This window comes from Camelina sativa, chromosome 5, assembly GCF_000633955.1.
Source record: "Camelina sativa cultivar DH55 chromosome 5, Cs, whole genome shotgun sequence".
Classification (NCBI taxonomy): domain Eukaryota; kingdom Viridiplantae; phylum Streptophyta; class Magnoliopsida; order Brassicales; family Brassicaceae; genus Camelina; species Camelina sativa.
Window position 1 is genome coordinate 537,430 of NC_025689.1, and position 27,046 is coordinate 564,475.

At 35.9% G+C, this 27,046-nt stretch overlaps 6 protein-coding genes across 7 annotated transcripts; 4 read left to right on the forward strand and 2 right to left on the reverse strand.

Annotated features, from left to right (window-relative positions):
• Positions 76-1,635, reverse strand: LOC104784606 (auxin-responsive protein IAA20-like). Its single transcript, XM_010509642.2, has 3 exons — positions 1,197-1,635; positions 652-748; positions 76-532 (listed from the first exon to the last, which is right to left on the reverse strand). Exons 1-3 carry the CDS (start codon positions 1,567-1,569, stop codon positions 478-480), a joined length of 525 nt encoding a protein of 174 aa, XP_010507944.1. The 5' UTR covers positions 1,570-1,635; the 3' UTR covers positions 76-477.
• Positions 8,629-13,836, forward strand: LOC104784607. Of its 2 annotated transcripts, XM_010509646.2 has the most exons (11): positions 8,629-8,763; positions 9,357-10,892; positions 10,994-11,141; positions 11,246-11,377; positions 11,455-11,518; positions 11,605-11,754; positions 11,828-11,886; positions 12,353-12,487; positions 12,666-12,757; positions 12,845-12,945; positions 13,387-13,836. In XM_010509646.2, exons 2-10 carry the CDS (start codon positions 9,363-9,365, stop codon positions 12,914-12,916), a joined length of 2,382 nt encoding a protein of 793 aa, XP_010507948.1. In that variant the 5' UTR covers positions 8,629-8,763; positions 9,357-9,362; the 3' UTR covers positions 12,917-12,945; positions 13,387-13,836. The 2 variants fall into 2 exon arrangements, with proteins under 2 accessions (XP_010507948.1, XP_010507945.1); XM_010509643.2 differs by lacking the exon at positions 13,387-13,836 and having other exon boundaries at positions 12,845-13,380.
• On the forward strand, positions 15,123-17,403 carry LOC104784608 (transcription factor PIL1-like). Its single transcript, XM_019245450.1, has 6 exons — positions 15,123-15,287; positions 15,465-16,002; positions 16,108-16,218; positions 16,310-16,375; positions 16,486-16,551; positions 16,872-17,403. The coding sequence occupies exons 1-6, from the start codon at positions 15,211-15,213 to the stop codon at positions 17,265-17,267; spliced, it is 1,254 nt and encodes a 417-aa protein (XP_019100995.1). The 5' UTR covers positions 15,123-15,210; the 3' UTR covers positions 17,268-17,403.
• LOC104784609 (cytochrome P450 709B1-like) lies at positions 18,946-21,180 on the forward strand. Its single transcript, XM_010509648.2, has 5 exons — positions 18,946-19,284; positions 19,411-19,637; positions 19,748-20,004; positions 20,094-20,457; positions 20,545-21,180. The coding sequence occupies exons 1-5, from the start codon at positions 19,002-19,004 to the stop codon at positions 20,971-20,973; spliced, it is 1,560 nt and encodes a 519-aa protein (XP_010507950.1). The 5' UTR covers positions 18,946-19,001; the 3' UTR covers positions 20,974-21,180.
• LOC104784610 (26S proteasome non-ATPase regulatory subunit 6 homolog) lies at positions 22,005-23,870 on the reverse strand. Its single transcript, XM_010509649.2, has 7 exons — positions 23,664-23,870; positions 23,404-23,494; positions 23,158-23,303; positions 22,848-23,070; positions 22,588-22,696; positions 22,318-22,486; positions 22,005-22,209 (listed from the first exon to the last, which is right to left on the reverse strand). The coding sequence occupies exons 1-7, from the start codon at positions 23,714-23,716 to the stop codon at positions 22,005-22,007; spliced, it is 996 nt and encodes a 331-aa protein (XP_010507951.1). The 5' UTR covers positions 23,717-23,870.
• LOC104788730 (cytochrome P450 709B2-like) lies at positions 24,845-27,017 on the forward strand. The gene is made up of 5 exons (XM_019245601.1): positions 24,845-25,236; positions 25,341-25,564; positions 25,676-25,923; positions 26,012-26,378; positions 26,464-27,017. The coding sequence occupies exons 1-5, from the start codon at positions 24,954-24,956 to the stop codon at positions 26,893-26,895; spliced, it is 1,554 nt and encodes a 517-aa protein (XP_019101146.1). The 5' UTR covers positions 24,845-24,953; the 3' UTR covers positions 26,896-27,017.

Consider the following 27,046-nt stretch of genomic DNA (forward strand, 5'->3'; position numbering starts at 1 on the left):
TTATTGTCAGTTGACAGACAATAGGGATAGGGTAAGAGTAAGACTTGCGTTTCAATTGCTTCGCAAGTCGCAACATTGGCTTGATACAATGATATACTCCACATGATCAGTATCTTCTTTCACTGACTCTTTCTCAAAATAGGAAATGTAAGATGAGAATTTGTTGTTTCCCCTGAACATGTTATCAATTATGAAAAAAACCATTCAACTAAACTATATAAATGCAATGATTTAATTGGTCTAAATCCACTGGAAGATGATTGTTCCTCGGATATATTTTCTTTTTGCGTAACACCGAGGAAGATCAGGAGAATAATAGTCAGAGTGAGTTCAAAATTTATGTACTATCACAAAAGAAAAACGAAAATAATATAAATAAAATATCCCACCACTGATTTACAAACAGACAAAAACTTTTTTTTCTTGACATTACTTCGATTTAAACACAAGTACGTACGCAGACTTTTTTTTACTATATCAGTAGTGGTAAGCTCTTGAAATCTTCAGTCTTCTCACAGTAGACAAGAACATCCTAACAAAGACAGAACCCATAAAAATATCTATTTTAAGGATGCTATCACAACAATCTAATTAAGGAAATAATCTAAAAGACTTTAAATTAAACTAACAAAGGGACTAAAGAGTGCTTACTCCCAAGGAACGTCCCCAACCATCATCCAGTCGCCTTCCTTATCGGCGTACGTTAGCACGTGACTCTTGTCGCTGCACATTTCTTCTTCTTCAGCCCCTATATGTTAGTAGCATTTTAATAAAAATTGCCATCAGTTTTCCTCATATAGTTACTATTCACCTATAATACGTACCTTACACACTACACAACACAATATATAAACTCTAACCTACCTATGAGATAATAACTTTGACAAACAAACAAACAAAAACCCTATGAAATAGTGATGGGCGATATTAACCTTCAAACAAAAGAAGAGTAATGGGGGGGNGGGGGGGGGGGGGGGAGAAGTATTTTGTTTGTGTTTTTATTTTTTTCTGACGGGGGAAATTTATCTAATTGACTTTAAAAGAAATAAATTACGTTTAGAAATTTGCTACTAATTAAGACATATATAAACCGATCTGATAGGCCAACGAACATGTTTTAAATTGTTATCAGCGGATCCCTCGAAGCTATATATATAGACAAGACTTTTATGTATTCCATATATATAGAAACTTACAGAGAATGGAGGCGTTGAACATGAAATCTAGGGTTCTGATCAAGTCGTGGTAGCCATTAAGAGACATTAGATCGATCTTTCTTCCAATGGGAACTCCCTCCATGTTCACCTTTACGTAGAAGCTCCCCACACTGTTGCACTCGTTCTCTTCTTCCTCCTCCACCGCCGCAGCATATACCGCCTCCTCTGCCGCCGGAGCTGCAACGGAGTACCCATAGCCACCGTTGAAATATTGCGTCCCTGAAGACGTACCGAAGCTGAGTCCGAGCCTCAGATCCGTGCTTAGGTTCCGAGTACTTGACGAGCCACCGAATGGGTTGCTCTTGCTGGTACTCTCTATCGACGAAGAAGACGAACTTCTCCCTCTTCCCATATCTCTATCTAGCTCTCTATATCTCTCTCTCTCTCTTTTGTTAGGTTGAGACAAATGAGTAAGGAATGAGCCGCCATGCTTGGTTTGTACGTGTGTGTTTATATAGATAGGAATATTATAATTTTATTTTAGCTTAGTTTAGTTTGATATATGGTCTTCGTATTTGGTTCAAAATTCATACACGAATACAAAAAAGCGACGGTGGAATGATGAGACAGCGTTCGGTCCGCTAAAGATGTTGTTAGTGTAGCAGACATATACACGTGTCACATAGTGATTCGATCAAAGTGTTGGTTATGATTTTGTGGGTTCGGGTTTTCTCTCTAATTAATGTTTTATTTTACTTTTTATTACACTTGTGAGAGAGTAATGCAAACAATTGAGGAACACATTATTTGAAACTGACATTTTGAGATTAAACTGAATCTATAAATAAATTACAAACAACGAACGGTTTCTGATTACATGTCAAATAAATTTCAATGACTCTTACTACCTCTAGTAAGTATGTACAATATTAAACTGGAATAAGGAATAACAAACTCATATAATTTTTTAATTGATTAGCCAAAGGTAACTAGCTTAGATTGCAAAAATACTTCCTAAACAAGTTCTACTAAACCAGTCCCGCCATAATCGGTCTAAACGGACAGTTCCAAACCGGCCAAAACTTGCCTGCATAATGATGTAAATCATACGTAATATATTAGCGAGAAGAGAAGTTGTTAGACGTAATAATAACTAAATAAATGGAGAAAAATAATTAGACTCAAAAAGAAAATTAGAAAAAGACGAAGGAGAGAGAGAGAGAGAGAGAGAGAGAGAGAGAGAGAGAGAGAGGGCATGAGTAAAGTAATGAATGGTTCACCTTAAAGAGAGGACCTAATGAGAGTTCCTTTGTCTATGGAACTTAAGGAGACGTCACAATTCTCATATTTGCAAGCACGAGAAAAAGGAAACACACACACACACTCACGACACAACGACCAACGACTACATTTTCTTGTCATTCCCCACGTGGCACTTTTTATCCCACGTGGACTCCCTCAACACACAACATGTACATTGTACAATGGATGCGTGCCTTATGGTAAGTAAAACTAGTTCCACTGAAAATTCAATGTAATGAATCAAAAACTTTAGTGGATGCGTGCCTTATGGTGTAAAACTAATTTCATTGAAAATTCAATGTAATGAATCAAACTTGCTTTATTCAAATCTTTTTACTACGATCTTAATTATAGCTAGGTGATCACTACAACTATCAATAAAACTATCTAATTCTTCTTATATGCTAAGGTCGGATGTTTAGATTTAAATCCAGCTTGCTTTGGTTTAGCTTGAACCATGTAAGCAAATTAGAGACTTAGACGCGCACTCCAGTTGTAACCGGCTTGGTCCCCCTCGCTTTCATTCGGGGTTTGGATATTTCAAATTGGAAAATAAAAATGGACTTAGTTGGAACCAATTGCGTTACAGAGAAACATTGAAGAAACAAAAGAAAAATCAAGAAGAAAAAGGATAAAGGAGAGATGTTCCCTAACAACACTACAAATTACAATTTCCTCACTTTCTTATTTTCTTACTGCCTCCGCCTCCTCTCTGTCCCCTCATTTTTTTCATTATTTTCCTTCACATCTTCACCTATCTTTCTTTGCAATTTTAAAAACCTCATATCTTTCTATCTTGGATAAAAATAAAATAAAAACTTTTGTATTTCCACAAAAATATATACTATAAAGCAGTATAAATTTGGCAGTTTTTTATATATATATACTAGTAGTACTATATAGAATATAGCATTTTATCGGAAACATACACACATTGTTCAAGTACTTTATTTATGCGCTAATTTTGAGAACTCCACTTTACTGCGTCGTGGTTGCTTGTCAGTCAAAACTTGGGCTTCCTTTTTAAGATGCGTGATTGCATTTGCATGTCTCGTGGCTTTTTTTTGTTGTTGTTGTTGTTGTTGTTATTGTAGCCCCTCTTGTTGGACTAATCATAGCCTTTTGTTTTTTTTTCCCCTTTGCTTTAAAATTACTGAAATAATTAATCGTATTGTTTCATTTGTTGATTGGATATATGTTTACATGTATTCACTATATAATTGAAGTTTTAGAACACTTCTCTATCACGACGCAATTCCCTACCAAATAATTTCAAATATGTATGGGTACAATTAGTAAGATATAGCTAACTCATAGTAGCTATTAAGTTAGTTAATTTGCAAAGACGACAAACTTAATTTGCTACCTTATTAGCTAGATTTCTAATTCAACAGTATTCGGTAATGAACGGATTGACTATTGAATTTTAAATTCTTAGACTAGCTAGGTTGAATTTACTGACGTGCATGCATGATTTCTTGCTGCTTAACTCATTTGTCGATGATTAAGTGAAGGAGCTAAAGTTTCAAAATATACTTAAATTGAAAGAGATTTAAGAGTCAATCAAGTAGAGGATGTTTATGCTGAAGCTTAATGTGCATGCGTGAGTGCAATTAAGTATTAAATCGAGATGTTACGTGCGTGTCTTTTTATAGATACTATATAATATTCGTCTAAATCCTTATATATGTTTAGACTACGCACGCAATTCTTGAATTGTATTTAGTATCTATATATAGATTTACCAAATCTTGAAATGGACCCCAAACCAAAGAGTTTATCTCGTCTAGCTTTGAACAAATATTATCAATAATTTTTAGTTTCTTACAAAGCAAGATTAATCTACACCGGGCAGTGTGACATTTTGTCCCGGTAGATTCTCTTATACGATGACGTAATCTCGTTTTCCACATTATGACACATATTAATCGAGCGTATTTTGTTTTCTTTCCCATTTTTAATTAATCATGTTCATTTTATTCTTATCTAAGAATAAGCTCGTTTGACAAAAAAAAAAAAAAAGAAAAAAGAAAGAAAGAATACATTTTATTCAAATTTGACAGTAATTTGAATGTTTGTATATTTATTTTGTATCTATTGGATTAGTAGAAGTTTGCTGTTGAACTAACATACATAATTTCGCAACATGCGTAAAGTAATTTTAAAATGCTTTGTATAAATGGTTTTAAAATTTGTAAGATTTTTATACATTGACTGCGTTAACACTCTTTACAAATAAATATCAAGAAATCAAAATTATTACTCTTGCTTCAAGATTCATTGGGTAAGAATCTCCATGAACTTTTTAAAAAGAAGTTTGATCTACTGTTATACTATGCATTTGGTAAACGTTGTACATGGCTCAATAAATTTATGAAACAATTATTTAATATGATAGTTTGTTCTTATTTTGCTCTTTCAAATTGGTTAAGCTTGAAACAATGGTTTACTAACTTTAGCACAACTAAATGACCATTTTATACCAACTCAATATTCTACCTAATAAGATAACTAAACAAGTACTTTGTTTATGTGTGAGTTTATGTTATACAAGTGGCTGGAACACTACATCATTATTGCCTAGTCAAATTTATTGTTAAATTTGGCGATTTTCTTTTTGGAAAAGATCCGGAATAACAATATGTCATCAGTGATAGTGAATACCTTTTGATTAGCATAGAAGCAAAACTTTTTTGTTTTTTTTTTAACAAACAAAAAAATAGTATATATTTATTTAGAAAGTTAAATATAGTTTTAAAAATATGTCTATTTAGAAAGTTTTTTTTTTTTGAACAACCATATGCTTCATTCCATTAAAATAGAACACAACATACAACAAAGAGAGCAGAGTTTAAAGAACAACAGAGTAGGGCAATCCCCAAAGCCAATACACTGAAGAGATAAAGATAGATAAAGGTCATTGAAATTGTAGACTTGAGAGCTATGAACCAACTCCTTGCAAGGGCTTTGGAACCTGTGAGGTCAAGAAATAACAATGATTCTTCCATGAATGCTTCCATGGATGAGAAGGTAGCCGCTGTCTTAGAATGAAGACTAAGCGGTGTTGAAGAAGCTACAGCTGTGATCCGAAGGAGAGCTGTGCTAAAGGTTTGAGCAGGGTTAAGAATGCTCTGTTTGAGGAGAGGTATAAGGTTGATTGCGGTTTTAATCTCAAGGGTGAAACGCTTGAAGATGGTGTGGTAACCCCAACTACTTTGAATTGGGATCATAATGCCACTTGTCTTCAGGTTCTTAGGAGGGAACTTCAAAAAGTTGATGGGAGACAGTTTAGCGAGCTTATATATCAGTCGGGTTGATGAAAGGAGCCTGAAGACACATCGGTAACCACAGTTCCACATGGACTAGATCATAATGCCGAGTTCATTCACAAAGCTAATTTCCAAAACAAGAGCCCTAGATGATTCTAACAGCAGGTTTTCTAGAGAATTCTTCAACCACACTAGTCTCAATGGTAGATTATTATCCAAATGCAGTCTTCGAACAAATGGTTCCATAAAGCTACACAAAGATTGTCTAGAGTGTGAAAGAATTGAGTTCTGATCGAACCTGGGTGAAAGCGGATTGAAGTGTGAATCATCTTTTCGAAATGGGCTCGAGAAGCTTAAAGGGCCGAGAGTTTGTAAGCCCACCAATGTAAACCCCAGGTTTCTGATTGGGGACGGTTTGGTTCTCACGCGGCGGCTAGACTGAAGCGAGGTTTGAAGCAGGGCCTTGGGTATCTCCGAAGGGGAATAGGGCGCTGGTTTTGGCTTCATAGCGGGCCTTGAGGCTTCAGAAGAAAGCGTAAGGAGCTTGAGATCTCCGGTTCTAGAAGTCGACACCAAGATGAGATGGTCGTCGTGTGCCATCGACGGTTCCATCAGGCCAGCAAGAGATGGTCCGAGCAGATCTGCTCCTGCCATCGCTGATACCTGGTGTGAGATCTCTGTTTGGTGGGTCGAAACCCTAGATTTGGCGTTTGCTGGTTCTTCTGATAGCTTCTCCGGGAAGGGGATGGATAGTGGATAAGAGCCGTGAAGACTCGACCAGTTATTCACCTCCCTGGATTTGAGATCGGCTATTGAAGGCTTGTGGTTGGGGATAGATCTAGGGGGATTAAAAGGAAACAAAAGCTTAAAGACAACTAAAGAAAGCAAAAGTATAGAGTGCAAGAAGAAAAGAGAAAGACAACGGGTTCTGTCCCGACGCCGGCAAAGTTTTCCTTCGCCGGCGTCAGAGGGAATCAGTGGTGAGGGCTCCTCGACTATTGTGCCTGGGAGAAACGCGTTTTTTTTTTAATTTCTTTTTTAACGTATCGTCTATTTAGAAAGTTAAAGTGTGACTTTTTTTCTTTGAATTTTTAGATGATCTTGATATTTTTACTCCGAACAATGACAGAAATATGGTTCCCTTGTGGTTATTGAAAATGATATTTATATTCTTGGATGTGTGGTATCATACATGGTTTTGGGTACAAGTCTATTTACAGAAAAAAAATTCTCGCAACTACAACACACATGCAGCGGAGAGATTTGAGAGACTTCCAAATGCTTATTGTTTAGATGATTATAATACATATGAGAATAATTCTCACATAATATACATGATGATTATTTTAGGAGTTTTTAAGAAACTAATTAATCATAAAATATTTAATATAGACCATCTGTATTGCTACGAACATCATACCTTTTTAATATATATATATTTTTAACAATTTTAATATAATTTTATTGTTTACTTAAAGATTAAATCATACAAAGAAAATTTATTCATTAATAATCAACCACTAGACCTGAAATGTATCTAAAACGTTTTTAATCGAGAACCGTTTCTCACATTATCTCATATTGAAAATCTATATGAAATTTCAAAAAAATCAAACAAAAGTATATGAATTTTAAAATAACATTTTTTAATCTACGATTTTTTTTTCACCTTCAAATACATTTAAAATATAAGACAGATTTTGAAATCCCAAAATAAATTACTAAACAAATAACATTTGAATTTAACTAGTATTTATAAATTATAGAACAAAAATACATGATTTACATAAAACAAAAACTAAAATTACTAAACAATTTCTCAGTAATTTTTTCTGGTGATCATCTTTCTGTGGGCTCACTTACTCTACACCAGAATCAGGAGTTAGGGTTTTCGCAGTTCAACCTACGAGGTTTGATTTGGTAAATTTTTAGTAATTTTCAAGATTCATTGGGTAAAAATCTCCATGAACTTTTTTTAAAAGAAGTTTGATCTATTGTTCTACTATGCATTTGATGAGAATTGCAGATGAGAATAGTCAAAGATTATAATACAGATGAGAATAATTCTCACATAATACATATGAGAATTATTTTAGGATTTTTTAAGAAACTAATTAACCATAGAATATTAATTAGAGACCATCTATATTGCTACAAATTTTCAGAGTTTCTTAATAGATATTATTTTAACAATTTTAATATAATATTACTATTTATTTAAAGATTAAATCATACAAAGAAACTTAACCGTTAATAATCGGCCATATGTCCTGAAATGTATCTGAAGTGTTCTTTATGGAAAACCATTTCTCATATTCTCTCATCTTGAAAATCCATATGAGATTTCAAAAAAAACAACATTGATCTACGGATTTGATTTTGTTTTTTTTAAATATAAGGTAGTTTTTGAAATCCAAAGTAAATTATTAAACTAATAACATATAACTTTAAGTCTTTAACATATAAATTATAGAGCAAAATACATGATTTACATAAAAAGAAAACTAAAATTTAAAATTAAATCACACATAAACTTTGTTTAAATCCATTAAATCCATGATTAAACAAACTCTTCTTTGTATTACCGAATTAATTGACGGTTCTTATTAAAGGGGGTTATTAAACTCACCGTGCTTGACCGTCAATTTTAACAGAATCGGACACGTGCAACGATCGTCTTCGTTTGTAAATGATTGAAATTTTTTTGAGAGGCGAATTAGAGCGCCAAAATTTTGAGAATAATAGGAAGAAGATCACGACACGCGTAATCACCACCTCAATCTGACGGCCACAACGTAATGTAATTCTGAAAAACCACAGGGGTAAAATCGTCCAATATTTCCGGCGTCGCAGATACACTCAATTCAGCTACAGTAGTGTGTGACTGTGTGTTTGCGAAATCAAAATTTTTCCAGTTTCCCTCTCCTCTCTCTCTCTCTCTCTCTCCCCTTCGAAATCTCTCTGGCTCATCTCTCTCTTTTTCTCAGTAATTTTTCCGGTGATCCTCTCTTTCTCTCGGCGCTCACTTTGATTTGGTAATTTTTTGGTTATCGACTCGATTTTCTCTGATTATGTTTTCGATTCATGGCTTGTGGCTTTCAGATTCAGTGAAAAATCGTTGCGATCTAAGCCCTCTTTTCGTTTCTATGGTGTTATCGTCTCGATTAATAGTTCCGATACCTGCGCGTTGTAGTGTTATTTTTCAAAATCGTTAAGCGTTGATCCACCATGATTAGGGTTTAATACATCTCTTTCGAGCTTCTTAAATTTGTTTTACTCGCTATTTTGGGTTGATTTCGGCATCTATCATCTGTGTTTATTCTCTAGTTATCGTGTGATACTACCCAGATCTAGCATCGTCTTTGGGTATTTCGATTCCCACAGAGATAACACTCCGATCCAAAGCTTTGGAAATCGAATACCCAAAACAAGAGGACGCTAGATCTGGGTAGTGAATTTGGCATTCTTATTTATTTTGATTCATTATAGCTCAATTTAGCCTGAGCTGTACTGCTTTAGCTAGCAAGTTTGTGTTGGCGTTGATCTACATATGACTGGACTAGGTGTTCGTTCTTACTTGTTATTCTTTACCCAGTAGTATTGTTAACTTTTTGGTGATAATTTTCAGGAAAAGATGAGCGACTATAGAAGCTTCGGCAGTAACTATCACCAATCAAGTCAGTCCAGAAAGATTTCTATAGGAGTTATGGCTGATCCACAACCAAAGAGAAATCCTGGGACAGATAAGGCTGATGGAGATGTTATTGCCAGGGTAGAAAAGTTGAAATCAGCCACGGCAACTGATTTACAGGCGAACAAGAAAGATAAAAGTGATTTAGCTGCCAAGCAAAGAAGTTCAGCTCAGGTCACAGGACATGTGACCTCATCTTGGACGAGATCGTCTCATCGGAAATTAGGGACTCTGGAGAATGTTCTTTGTAAGCAAACATCTAGTTTGTCTGGTAGCAAGGGATTAAACAAGGGACTTGATGGAGTACATCAGGCACCAGCTCGTGATTCATTTCAAGGATTTCCCATCTCGAGTCCTCAGCACAGTCATGGCGAGCTAAATGGTGGCAAGAACGATAAAGTGACGGATAGGAGTCCAGAGAGGATGGAAGAACCTCCAAGTGCAGTCTTGCAGCAAAAGGTTGCATCACAAAGAGAGGAGATGGATAAGCCAGGGAAGGAGCAAAATGGAAGTACTGATGCTTTGAGATCAAAACTGTGGGAAATATTGGGAAAAGCTTCACCAGCAAATAATGAAGATGTCAACTCTGAGACTCCAGAAGTAGTGAAGACCAACTTAAAGTTGAGTCAAGACAAGGGCTCAAATGATGATCCTCTTATTAAGCCTAGACACAATTCAGATTCTATAGAAACTGATTCTGAAAGCCCTGAAGTTGCAACCAGAAGGCCAGTAACTAGATCGTTGTTGCAGAAGAGAGTAGGAGCCAAAGGTGTCCAGAAGAGAACCAAAGCTGGTGCCAACATAGGTCGCAAAACCGCTGAAGAAGTAAATAATATATTCTCTTTTGATGAAGGTTTGCGTGGAAAAGCTGGCACTGCTGCTATGAATTCTGCTGTTATGCCTAAGAAACAAAGGGGTAGAAGAATAAACACTGTTGTACAATGCCGTAAGGCTCATGCTCGCAAAAAGGATGAAGCTGATGGGATTCGGAAGGAGGCAAGCAAGAGCAATACTCCTCCACGTTCCGAGAGCACAAGAACTGGCAAAAGATCTTCATTTGCAGACAAAAAGGGAAGTTCCCATGAGCTTCATCCACAGAGCAAAGCCCCGAAGCATAAACCAGATATTAGAGCATGGGAAAAAGATTTTCATCCATCTCCAGAAGCTGAGACAGCAGCTACGCCAGAGATATTCCAGGGATTATCTAAAAGTGGTGAGAAAGAGGAAAGACCGAATGTTGTTTTCATGGAAAATCCTGTTGAGCCAGAAAACGAATTTCAGAGTCCAACGTTTGGATATAAAGCACCAATCTCAAGTCCTTCCCCATGTTTTTCTCCCGAAGCATCTCCTTTGCAACCAAGGAATATTAATCCCACTTTAGATGAGACTGAAACACCAATATTTAGCTTCGGTACTAAGAAAACCTCTCAAGGGACAACAAGCCAAGCGTCAGATATAGAAAAGAGATTGCCTGTAACCTTCATAAACTCAAGCTGCTTTATCTAAGTTAAAAACTATGCATGTTGACTTTACATAATACTCTCTGACTTGTGTTTCCTTATTTTTTTTTCCAGGATTTCTTGCAGAAGAAAAGAGATTATTCTTTCAGAAGAGAAAGTTCTGCGGAGCAAAATGAAGATTTAGTTCTCTCCGATCCGTCATCTGATGAGAGAAACTCAGATGGTTCAGGAGAAGATTCACCAATGTTGGGCCATTACAACAGTACGCTTCTAAATTCTTTCCCTAGACCATACAGAGACTGGAGGATCTTATTTTCTTTTAAACACAATCCATGTTATGCTTATTTTATTGATTGTCTGATTCAGGCCCCGAAGAAAGAGAAACTGCCAATTGGAGTAATGAGAAATCTAACTTGGGCTCTCGCTCAGCTAAACGGAACTCTAACTTTAAAGGCACTGGACGTGTCGTGTTAAGTCCTCCCACGTCTTTGTCCCAAGGTATAATGCTCATTTGTATGTCATTGTTGTGGTTTTCAATGCTGCACCCTCATTGTTTTGTCGTGGTGACTAAGCAGGGATCCAGAAAACTGATTCCTTTCAGGATTGTTCAGAGATGGATGAAGATGATGGCTTGGGAAGGTCTCTTAGTTGTAGAAATAACTAATATTACGTCTCTACCTTGAATCTTCGTTTCCGTCTTAAGTTGATTAATTACCATGTCTCAGGGCTGTTGCCTTGTTCGCTATGGCTCTTCAAAACTATGAGAAAAAAGTGAAATCTGCAGCTGAAAAGAAGTCCTCAGAAATCATAGCATCAGTGTCCGAGGAGATACATCTAGAGTTGGAGAATGTCAAGTCTCATATCATAACAGAAGCGTATGTTTCTAAAATTGATCCTGCATTTCTCCTTTTTAATATTCAGTCAATGATCTTGCTAATTATGGTACAGGGAAAAGACGAGCAACTTAGCCAAAACTAAGAGAAAGCATGCAGAAACAAGATTACAAGGTACAGCAACGTGTCATATCTTGATCACTGTGATATAATTCACAGGCATGAACATTAAGAAAGCTTCGAAATTTAAGTATACTATCTTTGCAGTTTAATCCTGACACAGGGTGATAAATAAGAAACTTGGCTTTAGATTGCATTTAGTCTTGAAGTACTCACTATCTTGCTTCATTCTGCTACCTTCATTTCTCCTTGAATAGACACACACAATTCACTTATCTGCTAAGATTTTTAATGCAATCTTGGTTTAGGTTCCCATATTGACATGAAACTTGCATGTAACATAGTTCCTCAAAAGACAGAACTATATGCTCAATTCTTATAAGTAGAATTGGAAAATTGACTTGTGTCTTGTTGTGGAACATCAGAGTATTGAATTGTCTTGATATGGCCACTTGTTGAAAAGAATAATCAAGCTCCATCGTGATCTACTGTGTTCACTGACAATCTGATCGTATTACAGAGCAACAAGAGAAAATGAGAATGATCCATGAGAAGTTCAAGGACGATGTCAGCCATCATCTTGAAGAATTCAAAAGTAGTATTGAAGGGCTTGAAGCAAACCATTCAGAGTTGAAAGGCAGCATAAAGAAGCAAAGTATGTTCCCTTTTGCTTTTACAACAACACTAGAGCTGCTATGAAACATGATTGTATTGGGGACTATCAAGTATCAACGTTAGATATTCTTCCATGGCAAGAGAGTTTTGATATAACAGGAGGAGGACAAGCGTTTCCTAAACTGACTTTTTAAGTTTTGTATATCTCTCCTTCACAGGAACATCACACCAGAAACTCATTGCAAATTTTGAAGGAGGCATCGAGACAAAGCTGGACAATGCGACCAAAAGAATCGAATCTGTGAACAAGGCAAGTAGTTCTTCTTGTGCTCCTAGAATAAAAGCATAATTTGAAAGCATATAAAACTCAAATATGGTGTCTATGGTACACAAACAGTCTGCGAGAGGAAAGATGATGCAGCTGAAGATGATTGTGGCAGAATGTTTGAAAGATGATGTGTTCGGCTGACCTGAGCGCCTCACAGAATCAAATCACACGTAAGTCGTTATTCTCCACTTAAAAAAAAAAAACACTAGGGAAAGATATACCAAAGTTATGTTATTATGAGTTTTTAGTTTTCAGTACTAAACCAGAAGAGAAAAAAACCCTCTCAAGCCAAACCCAACTTTGGTTTTAGTTAGTGGTATCAAGAGTCGAGGCGAATAAAGAAGATGGTTGAAATGCTTTTGACTCTTTAAGTTTTATTGTGAACCCACTAAAAAAAAACACAACTTATATATATATTCCAAGTAAGAGTCTTTTTTTCTTATAGCAGTGTGAAGGTTTGATTTATTTATTTTTGCTAGCAACTGATAAAACTAAATTATTGATCGATTGCTGTACATACACACACTTGCAAACTGTAACAAAACCAATCCCTGCAAAATTATAAAAGAAAACAATATTTTGAGCGATCGATTAGATAAGTAAAAATGCAGAAGACGACAAAACCAGGAGCAGTGGTTAGGAAGGAGGAGGGAGACAAAAATAAAACACAAAGGGAAGGGAGGGTGGGTTGAAGAATCACGCGGGCATCACGTGAAGTGCACGTGAACTAGGCCCAATAAAGCAAGTTGTGGGTCCAATTTAGAAAAACTTGCTTTTGAGGATAGGGGCCCATACCTCATTTATCCCCATATGTCTTTTCTATTTTTTTTTTATTTTATTTATTATTATGGGGAGTGAAGAAGGTTCGTTCTCGTTGCCACTCGCGTGGGCAAATTTTGTTGTGCCCGTCTCTGTCTCTCTCGCTAGTCACAAGTCACAGCAACAACACCCTCACTCACTGTTAAAATTCCACAGAGTAAAATTTCAGAATTTTTGTAAATATTTTCATTCCCGGATTCTCTTTAGATATTTTTCTTTGATTTATCTGATATGTAGTAATGTAGACGAAAAAAAGAATAAGAATATATAGATATTTTCATTTATAGATCTATTTTTGGATTGAAACGATTTGCATCTATATATCTATTTGATAACTCTTCATTTTTATTGTGACCTGAAAGACATTAGACAATTTTGACTCATCAAATGTTTTATCGAGGGCAAGACAATTTCCTTTACTTAACTGTCCGTCGGTGCAATATAATACTAACATGTATATGAACGTAAAATATAGACAAAGAAAAAAAAAAGTGTTTCTTATTTCTTACTTTATGTTGGAAGGTCTTTTTTTTTTTTTGTCATTGCATAGTTTGGAATTTGGTCCTAAAGTTTCTAGCTTTTCTACGAAACAAAAAAATGTTCGTAGTTGCATGACGACAAAAGAAATGTTAGTTGCATTATTGTTGTAGCATCATCGGAGAGAGATTTTTTTGGTCCACCAGTAGATTATTATATAATATATCATGAAAAGACAATTTCATAACTTGCAATAAAAATCTATAAATGCGTTTTGTTCCTTTACATCAAAAGTAAAAATATCACAATTCACAAAAAAATATCTGACTCCGTATTGAGTTCATTAGTTTGAAAGAAAACGAACGCCCATGCTTATAATTAACGTGAAATACTACAATTTTTTTTTTTCTCACTTTAGATGGAGACGACAAGAAGACAAAGAAAATGTCATCGTATTCGTGGATTTTGACTTTATAATAGTATTAGATTACAACAATTAAGAAAAGGGAACGGTGGAGAAGAAAAGCGAAGTCGTTCACAAGGTTTGTCTATCTTCGGTCTTTCACTATCGCCCATACATTATCTTGCTTCTCCCATACAACGCCACCACCACCACCCACTATTATTCTTCTTTCATTAATCACATCACACATTTACGCATTTAACTTAAAATACTTATAACCTAAAATACATTATTATGATTGTTTTATAAAGCTTGTGAAAACTTAATTTAGCAAATACAACAATTTTACGTTCACTAACATCGTTTGTTTGTGTTATGAAATAATACTATATATATCTATAATATCAATACTTATATATCTGAATTTTGACATTTGAAATCGACCAAAGTTTGTAACATTGTAAACTTCGTATTATTTTTAATACTAATGTGTCGATACTACCGTGTCATAGTCATGATTCACACCCGAAAAATACAAATATGAGCTGTGGACCAAAACAAATCCTCCATATATCAATCTTAAATTAAATAAACGATTATATATATGCAGGGACTTCATAAACCCCTATATATATAGAAGAACAAAGTGTGAAGTCCGAATCTCTCTGGTTCTACATTTCACAAAAAAAAACAGGAAAAAGGTAAACCTAAACTTTAATTTGTTCAGTTTACTTCAATGGAAGGAAAGCAGTTAGCATCATCTTCATCTCATCAACCAAACGTGATTTCTCCATCATCAGGCTTTAAACCTAAGTAAGTTTATGGATTTCATCTATACTTTCTACGACTTCTATAAACATTAATTCACACACACATGACAAATATAAATTTGTATGCAAGTACATGGAGTAATCTTTGTTTATATATACGTGACTACTTTTTTTTTTTTTTTTGTTAATTGGTAATTTATACGTAACTCTTTTCTTACAGATTAAACGATCAAGATTACATGGAGCTGGTGTGCGAAAATGGAAAGATTCTTGCGAAGACTCGAAGGCCCAAGAACAACGGTTCTTTTCAAAACCAACGTACGCAATCTCTCTTGGATTTGTATGAGACCGAGTACTATGACGGTTTCAAGAAAAACATCAAGAATCTTGGAGACACACAAGTCGTTCCTGTGAGCGAACCTCCTCAGCCACAACAAAATAAAGAAAACAATGAACAAATCAACAATAAGAAGAAGATTAAGTCCTCCAAAACCGAATCTGAGAGAAATGTCTCCAAAAGCCACAAACGAGTTGAATCATCAACATTAATCGATGATTCTGCTAAGGGTCCAAAAAATGTTGAAGTTACTACGGCTCCTCCTGATGAACAATCTGTAGCTGTTGGAAGATCCACAGAATTGTATTTTGCTTCTTCGTCGAAGTTTTCTCGAGGAAGTTCGAGAGATCAAAGTCTTTCTTCTTTAAAGAGGAAGCATGGAGACATTGAAGAAGAAGAATCAACCTATTTAATTAGTAATGTAAGATAAATAAATTTGTTTAGTTGGTTCATTAAATTCTTTCACACACATGGTAGAGAGATCATCACACAAAATTTGTTTTTCTTTTTGTTTATAATTATGCAGAACTCGGATGATGAATCTGATGATGAGAAGACACAAGTCCATGTGAGAACAAGAAAGCCGGTGACTAAGAAGAGGAAACGAAGCACAGAAGTCCATAGGTTATCTGAAAGAGTGAGTTTTACATATATCTAATATACACTCTCATCATTTCATGAAATTTCACATTAGCTGTAAAAAATTAATGCTAAGGATTTGTTAACAGAAGCGAAGAGATGAATTCAACAAGAAAATGCGTGCTTTGCAGGACCTACTACCTAACTGTTACAAGGTTTGATATTAACACTTAAACCACATTAATTAATTAGATTTTGTTATACTTAAAGAGTTAATATTGTCTTTTTTGTGTGGAGATTTCTGAATACGTGTCATTGTTTATAGGACGATAAGGCATCATTGTTAGATGAGGCTATCAAATATATGAGGACCCTTCAACTTCAAGTTCAGGTATTCAAGAATAATACATCAATTCAACAAGATTTCATGGTCTTCCATAAAAAATAAAATGATTATGTCTACATGTTAATTTGTTTTTCAACATCAAATTTTTCGTAAAGTTTTTTTTTTTTCAATTTGGGTAAGGCTTTTTACCTCTACTATTAGAAAAATGATTCTCGATTAAATCACTAGAAGCTAGTTTCATAAAAAAGTAAAAAAAATACAAATTATACTACTAAACTATCAAAACTTATTACTCAAATATTTTACTACAATGTACTTTTTACATGTGAAATCAATACTTAACATGTTCTAATAATCGTTTACAGATGATGAGTATGGGAAATGGATTGATACGGCCACCTACAATGTTGCCAATGGGTCATTATTCTCATCCCATGGGTCTAGGAATGCATATGGGCGCAGCAGCAGCGACACCAGTACCGCAGTTTCTGCCTATGAATGTTCACGGAGCCGGGTTTCCAGGGATGAACAATGCATCATCACAAATGCTAAGCTTTCTTAATCACCCCACAGGACTAATCCCAAACTCTCCCATCTTTTCTCCATTGGAAAATTGCTCTCAGCAATTCGTGGTGCCTTCATGTCTTCCTCAGACTCAGGCTACTTCTTTAACTCAGTTCCCAAAGTCTGCATCCACCTCAAACTTAGAAGATGCAACGCAATTTAGAGGAAGCAATGGTTATTACCGCTCGCTAAACTAAATAAGTATTTGTAGTTTGACTTGGACAAAAAAAAAGTGATTTTTCCTAAGTATCATCTAGTTTGTGTTGTAGTTTATGGGCTTAAGGGCCTTTTGGTCTTGGAAGGATTGAACATTTAGACAAAATAATATTCCAAATTTTATTTGACGAAACTCTATTCTGATTTCTGAATGGTCTGATAAGAAGATAAAGCAATTTGCCAATTAATCTTCAGAAGGTGACGATGTCGGTTTTAACGTTACCTTCTCCCGCGAGTAAGTAAACCCTAAATCCAACTAACATGTGACTGCAAGACGACTCATTATTGTACCTTGACGACCTTGTTGTGGAATTTGAAACAATTTTTTTGCCATGTTATAAACTTTTTATACTTAAAAACTAATAAATTACTAAAATTAGGGCTTGATGGACTTTTCAGTGGACTAATATTTCTTAATTGGGTTTCATTGAACGCCGAAACAAGGGAGTGATGAAGATGGACATTGAATTTTTGATAATAACGGCTAATTTTATTTGATGATGTGACTCATATGGACGACATTGAATTAGCGTCCGGTATTTAATGTACATTACAAAAAATTAGATACTACTTTCACATGTGAAGATTATTATTATTTATAAAATAAATTTAAATGTGAATTAGACTAGAATACTTCTTTAAATTAGGTGACTCTGGTTTCAGAACTTAACATGATACTTAGAGAAAGAGGATAGTTAAGTCTAAACCAATACCTTAAAGATAGAAAATTTGCAACAACTTTCTTTATATATGAAACCATGCAAAAGTATATAACAAACGAAAAAGTGTTGAATTTAAAGATTCGATGTCACGATCAATCACATTACACCGTCGGTTGATAATTTATTTCTTTGCACACCATTTTTTTAACTGTATCTATAAGACACCGTCGGTTAAATCCTCTAGACTTTAGTAGCTAGTTTTATATCATGATCTACGTCACTACGTGACAATATTTGCCACTTCTAGTTCTAGATTCGGACTCTTTCTACATGTGTCCGTTGATATAACAAAGGTACAAAACCCTCGTCGTCTGTTAGACTAACGTAGAACGACTAGTATCCACATACTATATAAGCATGATCCTGAAATTTTAACAGCAAGTCATCTTTACGACAATATCTATATTCGGATTTGCGTAATAATTTGTGTGAAGGCTCTTTCTTTTTTAAAAGTTGATTAATAAAAAAGTCAACAAGAAGAAAGTGGATAGTTACGTTTAAAATTTGGCCAGAAAAATCGAGCCTTTTTGAATTTTTTTTTGCCCTGTTTTGCTATATATATACTAGCATCTGTAACTTTTACTGTTTCTGAACACGAAGTAAGCACAAACACGTCTGTTTATTTTCGATTTGAGAACAAAAAAAAGTAATTAATAAAGTAAAAGCTGCATTATACATGGTATGAATGGAATAGTGGATTCTAGATTAAATTAGTCTATAGCAGAAATTGGTACGTAACAAGAAAACTAGAGAAAGTATAAAAGAGACGTTGGATGCCTATTCTAGTCTAGATAAAACGAAAATACAGTAGTACAATACTTGTTTAAATTCACAATTATATAGATATATAAATAAACAGTAAAAGTTATAACTTTTTTTACTTATTTTACAAATTTTAGTGTAAAAGCAATTAAAAAAAATTATATATATATGCATGTAGTCACCAAACCAACAGCAATGGAGAAAATTTAACACATTGCTTAGTTATTTACAATGGAGATCATAATCCCGATCAATCATATCTTGGCACTACTTGTCTTGATCCTTGCTCTCAAGACATACGACGCTTTTATGATCATAGTTTGGCAGCCGTTTGTGTTGACCAGAAGATTCAAGAAACAAGGAATCTCAGGTCCAAAGTACAGATTATTGTACGGAAACATCGGCGAAATAAAGAAGATAAAGAGAGAAGCTCAGCTTTCGATTCTTGATCCCAGCTCCAACGATGTCTTTTCTCGTGTTCTTCCTCATTATCAACAGTGGATATCTATATACGGTGCCGTTTCCTCCATCTCTCTCTTTTGTTCATCTTTATGTTTTTAGCTTTTTCTTAAGAAAATGAATTTTCCTTAGAGGGATGCGTAAGCGTAACACACAAGTTATCTATGGTATATGTTATTAGGAGAGACATTTCTTTACTGGAGCGGAACAGAGCCGAGAATATGCATCTCAGATCCTGAACTTGCAAAACAGATCTTGTCAAGCAAGTTAGGTTTCTTTGTCAAATCACAAATAAGACCCGAGGTCATCAAACTTGTCGGCCTCAAAGGACTTGTTTTTGTCGAAGGTACTGATTGGGTTCGCCATAGAAGAATCTTGAACCCTGCTTTCTCCATGGATAGGCTCAAGGTCTTTTATTCCTTCTTTCTTAACTCGATTTGAGAACTTAACCCTTAGAGAAGACAGACGACGTAGTTTATCTATTTTTTGTTGTTATGATTCTTCATTCTGTTGATCAGAACATGACGAACGTTATGGTGGCTTGTACGCTCAAGATGTTAGAGGAGTGGAAAGAAGAGAGGAGTAAGGAAGAAACAGAGCAGTCAAAGATTAGAAAGGATATGAACAGAGATTTTCAAAGACTAACCGCCGATATAATAGCGACAGCTGCATTTGGAAGCAGTTACGTTGAAGGAGTCGAAGTGTTTAGATCACAATTGGAGCTTAAGAAGTGTTGTAAAAATTTTCTCACCGACATGTTTATCCCTGGAACTCAGTAAGTTAATCACTATGCTATTTTGCAGTTCTCTGTTCAGACAAGATTCTTAGGTTTTGAAATATATTGGTCTTTTCTTGTATTCCAAGGTATCTTCCGACACCTTTGCGCTTTCGAATATGGAAGCTGGAGAGGAAAATGGATAACTCAATTAAGAGGATTGTCAGTTCGAGACTACAATCAGAATCAGATTATGGAGACGATCTTCTGGGAATCATGTTGAAAGCTTACAAAGCTGAGGAGAACAAACGAAAGATGAGCATCGAAGAGATCATACATGAATGCAGAACTTTCTTCTTCGCAGGTCACGAAACCACTTCGAATCTATTGACATGGTCAACGATGTTGTTGTGTTTGCACCAAGATTGGCAGGAGAAACTCAGAGAAGAGATATTCAAAGAATGCGGTAAAGAAAAAACCCCAGATTCAGAGACTTTCTCCAAACTCAAACTGGTAATGTTTATCTTTCAAAAGGGTTTCTTGGCACAAAGTGAGGTTATGTTTCTTGTGGTTGAAGATACCTGTTTATCTATCTTGCAGATGAACATGGTGATCATGGAGTCACTTAGACTTTACGGACCAGTGTCAGCTTTGTCCCGAGAAGCATCAACAAATATTAAGATAGGTAACCTAGACATTCCCAAGGGCACAACCGTAGTCATCCCACTTCTGAAGATGCATAGCGACAAGACTCTTTGGGGATCCGACGCGGAAAAATTCAACCCAATGCGGTTTGAAAACGGCGTTTCCAAAGCCGCCAGCCATCCAAACGCTCTCCTAGCGTTCTCCGTCGGACCAAGAGCTTGCATTGGCCAAAACTTTGTCATGATCGAAGCCAAGACAGTGCTCACCATGATTCTTCAACGGTTCCGGCTTAGACTCTCGAGCGAGTATAAGCACTCGCCGATGGATAACCTCACTATTCAGCCTCAGTACGGCTTACCCGTAATGCTTCAGCCTCTGAAGTAAACAGCCCAAATTAGTAGAATCTCTTAATGAAACTACTATAACACTACTACCTAGTTTTCATATGGACCGGCTTATTTAACTTCCTTATGGTGTGCTTAACTCATCTTTATCAAATAATTGGGATTTTATAGTCTCAATTTGGGCCCTTAATGGGCTAATTGTGTGTACTTAATGCTACATACTAATTAATATTCATAATTCATAGTAGCCAAGTGAGAAAACAAAACTATTCGTATAAATCGTATTGCCATCTCTATATATAATTGAAAAGTAGAATAATGTATCCATCTTATGAGATTCATTAAAACTAGGTAGCCACCGTTTGGAAGCAGTTATGCTGAAGGAATTGAAGTGTTTAGATCACAAAAAAAAGCTCCAAAAGTGTTGTGCTGCTTCTCTCACTGACGTCTATATCCCTGGAGTCCAGTAAGTGTATACATAGTCATTCTTCTACTTTGAACGTTCTTTCTTGTTTTAGTGATCTGAAGATTCGTTCTTTGTCTTGTATCCCAAGGTACTTTCCTACGCCTTTGAATCTTCGAATATGGAAACTTGGTAGGAAAGTGAACAACTCGATCAAAAGAATCATAGACGCGAGGCTAAAATCGGAATCCAAGAACTACGTAAACGATCATCTGGGAATCATGTTAACAGCTGCAAAATCTAACGAGTCTGAGAAAAAGATAAGCATTGACGTTCTTCTTCGCAGGACATGAAACTACATCGAATCTATTGACATGGAGTACGATGTTGCTTAGCTTGCACCAAGATTGGCAAGAGAAGATCAGGGAAGAGGTTATCAACGAATGCGGTAAAGACAAAATCCCAGATGCAGAGAACTGTTTCAAACTAAAACTGGTAAAAATACAGATTGCAAAAAGAGTTTCTTGCGGCTAAAGAGACCTGTTTTTGTTTTCTTGACCTAACTACAACTAATCATTGCATGCAGATGAACATGGTGTTTATGGAGTCACTTCGTCTATACGGACCAGTGGTAAAATGTGCTACGATTAGCATCAGAAGATATGAAACTAGGAAACCTCGAGATCCCTAAAGGCACGACTAAAGTCCTCCCGATCGATCACACGAGACAGCTTCTGGATCCTGTTTAGCAAGAAATCCCCTTGCTTGATTGTTGCCTGGTACTTTGCATGAGGGCGGTTAGTCTCCACAACACCTGCAACTTTGTCTATCTTGCATTGAAGGTTCCCACCAGCACTCAAGCGTGACAAGTCCCTGTAAGATTCATTTAAAGCCGGTTTTAACTTTCTATTTTATCGCTTCTAAAGAAAGAGCTGGCAAACTAAAAAGATACTAAAGAAATTCTCATTAATTTTTGCTTACTGATCAATGAAATCCACAGAAACGCCAAAGGCCTTTGCCATGGCTTCAACTGTCACAGTCTTGTAAGATTCCAAAAACTGTGAGTAACCCACCGTTCTGACTTCCCTCATGTAAAACCGAAAATGCGGGTACAAGTAATGGTCAACCTTAATCTGCTCAGCCATTCCAGCTGAGAACATACCCCAATAATGATGTTAGTAAACAACAACAATGCAGACCAAGCAACGTGCATACAAAAATATGACATACTAGTCCTTGTAATAAACTCACCGAATGCTGAGAAAAACGCCTTGTACTGGCACTCAATCAAGGAGTTGAGAAATTCAGAAAGGAAGGGAATCTTCCCAAGAACGGTTAAGATCTCAGGTGCATCAACAACCTGTCAAATTAGTAGCACTATATTAGTTTCACAAAAAGATTCACATCCTCCAGAACAAAAAAAAAAAAACAAGATTCATCATTTTGAAAGTTATCCAAACTAAAAATCAGATAACTCGGAAGTAGAAGGAATGAGAAATTGACAAAAATACCATTTGCTTAAGCGAAACTCTGTCCAGAGTAACGATGCTTGTCAGGACGGTGTAGAATATAAAGGTCTCATATGGGAAAATTTCATATGTTGTGAAGGTTGATATCGAATCCAGAAATAAGGTGGCAGCCTTCTTAAAGTTTCTGGTGGACATGCAATACAAACCTTCATAGACATTCAACCGGTTCTTCCTCTCCCAGTCACCACCACCCTCTTCAAACAATCTGGCAAAGGCAAAACAGAAAGTGTTAGAACAAATGCATTAACAATGAAGCGTAGTCTCAGTGAAGGCAAATTGACAGACTACTTACTTTTTGGCTTTGTCAATGCTCTTTGACACCAAGTCGAAGTCCATAAAGAAAAAAGCAAGCTGCAATGTGTAGAACACCAAGTCCATTTTTTGCCCAACAGCTACAGTTTTCCCTTCAGTGAGTTTTAGCTGCTCCAAAGCTTTCTCCTAGATAGATAGAATTACAAACCGAATAAAAAAAATTTAATGGCCGATCGAGGAAGTTCTCTGAACTAAAGCATAAAAACTAATGACAATGCTCACATACCTTATCACGAATCCTGATGAAATACAGAGCCTTAGCAAGATGAGCTTCACGCACTTCACTTTCACCCAAATTCTCTTCTGCGTCAGCAATCCTAAACATAGGAGAATGCAAGGAAAAAATATCAAAAGACACTTAAATCATCCATCGAAGCTACAAAGAAACAAAGAGATTCCCAAAATCTTTACTACACATGAACATAGAGATTCCCAAAACAAACACAATTCCTGAAAAAAAAATCCAATTCTACAGTGGAAACTTACTTCTCTTCAAGCTTTTTAAGCTCCTCCTCATTAGCGTTCCGAATAGAATCCATGGCAAATCAGAATAGCTTTGATACAGATTTGTGAGAGAGAGAGAGAGAGAGAGAGAGAGAGCAAAAAAATAACAGAAGAGAGTTGGCTTGAGCGAGGAGTAAGAGGAAAAGCGAACACTGGTCTCTTCCCTTTTTTTTTCACTGGTAGAATCTCTTAATGAAACTAGTATATAACACTTGTACCTAATTTTCATATGGACCGGCTTATTTAACTTCCTTTATGGGTGTGCTTAACTCATCTTTATCAAGTAATTGGGCTTTTACAGTCTCAATTTGGGGCCCTTAATGGGCTAATTGTGTGTGTACTTAAATGCTACATACTAATATATATTCATAATAATTCATAGTAGCCAAGTGAGAAAACAAAACTATTCGTATAAATCGTATTGCCATCTTATCATGAATAAAAAGCTAAAGCAACAAAAATTTGTACAATCGGTTTTCAAATATTATGATGAAAGTCTCTATCAGAATTCATTATAGAATATGGCAAAATATGCCAAACGTAATTAAGAACTGGGATGTTTATATTATTTGTGGCTGGTTTGCCCTTTTTGAGACGATTACATGTGTAAATTATATAACGTCTGTAAATCGAGAAGATAAGATTATTGCATAAGCAATGACGTCATCTATTATACTCAAAATGTGTTCAAATGAATTCAAAAAGACAGACTCCCCCACACATCTCCTCCACTAACGATAGGCGTTTTTAGAATCCGATGTTACCTTATATCATGCATGCGTTACATTGTACTAACTTTAGTTCACATGTAAAACAAATTCCATTAAATTATGTTATATTGCTTTTATTTATTTAAAAAAAAATAAGTGTGACACTAACTCCTATGTTTTACTAAGATCATACCTCAATTCGCAAATAAAATCCAGAACTTAATTTGTCTGTTAATCTGTATAACTCGAATAGACTTCAATAGGTTAAACAAAGATGATCATTCATAAATTTAAGAAATACTTAAAATGTTTACTTTTTAGATGCTAAAGCTAATATATACAATATTTCCTTTCATTGTTTCTTTCTTTGATCGGTTACAATTTTATTCAATTCTTTCTTCAAAACGGGAATAAATAGAAATATTTGTGCTTATCAGAAACACAAGTCACGGAACTCACACTTCAACGACACATAATAAAACTGAAACCCCCCACTTCAGAATCACAAGGCAAACTTAAACACTCAAACCCAAAAAAAAAAAAAAATTTGCTTGTTCTTTCAATGGAGCTCCTGAGCACGATCAATCTCTTAGCACTACCTCTTTTAATCCTTGTAGTTCCGAAGATATATGGAGTTTGTTGGATCCTTTTTTGGCGGCCATTGATGCTATCAAGAAGATTCAAGAAGCAAGGAATCTCAGGTCCAAAATACAGGATTTTGCATGGGAACCTCCTCGAGGTTAGGAAAATGAAGAAAGAAGCTAAGCTTTCGGTTCTTGATCCTAACTCCAACGATATCGTCCCTCGCGTTTTACCTCATCTTGATCAATGGATTTCTCAATACGGTGACACTCTCTCTCTCTCTCTCATCTTCCTTTCTTTAGTTTTGTTAATCACTAGACTAGTCAAAGATGCGTAACTCACAAGTTACCAAATGGTATCTTATTAGGGGAGACGGTTCTCTACTGGCAAGGAACATCCCCAAGGTTATGCATCTCAGATCATGAGCTAGCGAAACAGATCTTATCGAACAAGTTTGGTTTCTTTGCTAAATCAAAGACAAAACCTGAGATCCTTAAACTTGCTGGTAATGGACTCATCTTCGTAAATGATCTTGTTTGGGTTCGTCATAGACGAATCTTAAACCCTGCATTCTCCATGGACAAAATCAAGGTTCTTTTTGTTCTTTTCTTTATATTGTTCCTTCTCATGTCGATTAGAAGACATAAAACGGTAGCACTTTTTTTGCTAAATTTTTAGTAATTTCTTCATTTTATCGATCAGCTCATGAACCAACTGATGGTGGACTGCACTTTGAGGATGTTCGAGGAGTGGAAAAAACAGAGGAATGGTGATGAATCCGAGCAAGTTGTTATGATGAACAGAGAGTATAAGAGATTGACGGCTGATATTATAGCCACCGCTGCGTTTGGAAGCAGTTATGCTGAAGGAATTGAAGTGTTTAGATCACAAAAGAAGCTCCAAAAGTGTTGTGCTGCTTCTCTTACTGATGTCTATATCCCTGGAGTCCAGTAAGTGTATAATCAATCTTTCGTCTACTTTAAAAGTTCTTTCTTGTTTTAGTGATTTGAAGAATGTTTCTTTGTCTTGTATCCCAAGGTACTTTCCTACGCCTTTGAATCTTCGAATATGGAAACTTGGTAGGAAAGTGAATAACTCGATCAAAAGAATCATAGACGCGAGGCTAAATTCGGAATCCAAGAACTACGGAAACGATCTTCTCGGAATCATGTTAACAGCTGCAAGATCTAACGAGTCTGAGAAAAAGATAAGCATTGATGAGATCATAGAAGAGTGCAAGACGTTCTTCTTCGCAGGACACGAAACTACTGCGAATCTATTGACATGGAGTACTATGTTGCTTAGCTTGCACCAATATTGGCAGGAGAAGATCAGGGAAGAGGTTATCAACGAATGCGGTAAAGACAAAATCCCAGATGCAGAGAACTGTTCCAAACTCAAACTGGTATTGCAAAAAGAGTTTCTTGCGGCTAAAGAAACCTGTTTTTATTTTTTTGACCTAACTAACTACAATTAATCATTGCATGCAGATGAACATGGTGTTTATGGAGTCACTTCGTCTATACGGACCAGTGATAAATGTGCTCCGATTAGCATCAGAAGATATGAAACTAGGAAACCTAGAGATCCCTAAAGGCACGACTATAGTCCTCCCGATCGTGAAGATGCACAGAGACAAAGCCGTTTGGGGAAGTGACGCCGACACATTCAACCCTATGAGGTTTGAAAACGGCGCTTCTCGTGCTGCTACTCACCCAAACGCACTCCTCGCGTTTTCAATCGGACCAAGAGCTTGCATTGGCCAAAACTTTGCCATGATGGAAGCCAAAACCGTTCTCGCCATGATTCTACAACGTTTCCGGCTCAATCTCTCTGGAGAGTATAAGCACGCGCCGGCGGATCACCTCACTCTTCAGCCTCAGTACGATTTACCTGTGATGCTTAAACCTATCAACGGTTAAAAGAAGCAAGATGCATCCCCCTGTGTATAATGGACCTTTGTGGGCTAAATACTAAACTAAGTTATTGGGCTTGTATTAAGAATCACTTGAGCCAGACTATTAATTAATTAATGATGTTTAAACTAATTGCTATTTTAACGTAGCACGTGTT

Coding starts and splice junctions, on each gene's coding strand:
- LOC104784606 (XM_010509642.2), bottom strand. CDS start 1,569: ATGGGAAGAGGGAGAAGTTCGTCTTCTTCGTCGATAGAGAGTACCAGC. Junction 749..1,196: donor GTTCAACGCCTCCATTCTCT/GTAAGTTTCTAT, acceptor ACTAACATATAG/GGGCTGAAGAAGAAGAAATG. Junction 533..651: donor GTTGGGGACGTTCCTTGGGA/GTAAGCACTCTT, acceptor TGTCTTTGTTAG/GATGTTCTTGTCTACTGTGA.
- LOC104784607 (XM_010509646.2), top strand. CDS start 9,363: ATGAGCGACTATAGAAGCTTCGGCAGTAACTATCACCAATCAAGTCAG. Junction 11,378..11,454: donor TCCCACGTCTTTGTCCCAAG/GTATAATGCTCA, acceptor GTGACTAAGCAG/GGATCCAGAAAACTGATTCC. Junction 11,519..11,604: donor GAAGATGATGGCTTGGGAAG/GTCTCTTAGTTG, acceptor ACCATGTCTCAG/GGCTGTTGCCTTGTTCGCTA.
- LOC104784608 (XM_019245450.1), top strand. CDS start 15,211: ATGGAAGGAAAGCAGTTAGCATCATCTTCATCTCATCAACCAAACGTG. Junction 16,003..16,107: donor CAACCTATTTAATTAGTAAT/GTAAGATAAATA, acceptor ATAATTATGCAG/AACTCGGATGATGAATCTGA. Junction 16,219..16,309: donor TCCATAGGTTATCTGAAAGA/GTGAGTTTTACA, acceptor ATTTGTTAACAG/AAGCGAAGAGATGAATTCAA.
- LOC104784609 (XM_010509648.2), top strand. CDS start 19,002: ATGGAGATCATAATCCCGATCAATCATATCTTGGCACTACTTGTCTTG. Junction 19,285..19,410: donor ACAGTGGATATCTATATACG/GTGCCGTTTCCT, acceptor ATATGTTATTAG/GAGAGACATTTCTTTACTGG. Junction 20,005..20,093: donor ATGTTTATCCCTGGAACTCA/GTAAGTTAATCA, acceptor TTGTATTCCAAG/GTATCTTCCGACACCTTTGC.
- LOC104784610 (XM_010509649.2), bottom strand. CDS start 23,716: ATGGATTCTATTCGGAACGCTAATGAGGAGGAGCTTAAAAAGCTTGAA. Junction 23,071..23,157: donor AGCATTGACAAAGCCAAAAA/GTAAGTAGTCTG, acceptor TGCCTTTGCCAG/ATTGTTTGAAGAGGGTGGTG. Junction 22,487..22,587: donor GGCGTTTTTCTCAGCATTCG/GTGAGTTTATTA, acceptor GTATGTTCTCAG/CTGGAATGGCTGAGCAGATT.
- LOC104788730 (XM_019245601.1), top strand. CDS start 24,954: ATGGAGCTCCTGAGCACGATCAATCTCTTAGCACTACCTCTTTTAATC. Junction 25,237..25,340: donor TCAATGGATTTCTCAATACG/GTGACACTCTCT, acceptor GTATCTTATTAG/GGGAGACGGTTCTCTACTGG. Junction 25,924..26,011: donor GTCTATATCCCTGGAGTCCA/GTAAGTGTATAA, acceptor TTGTATCCCAAG/GTACTTTCCTACGCCTTTGA.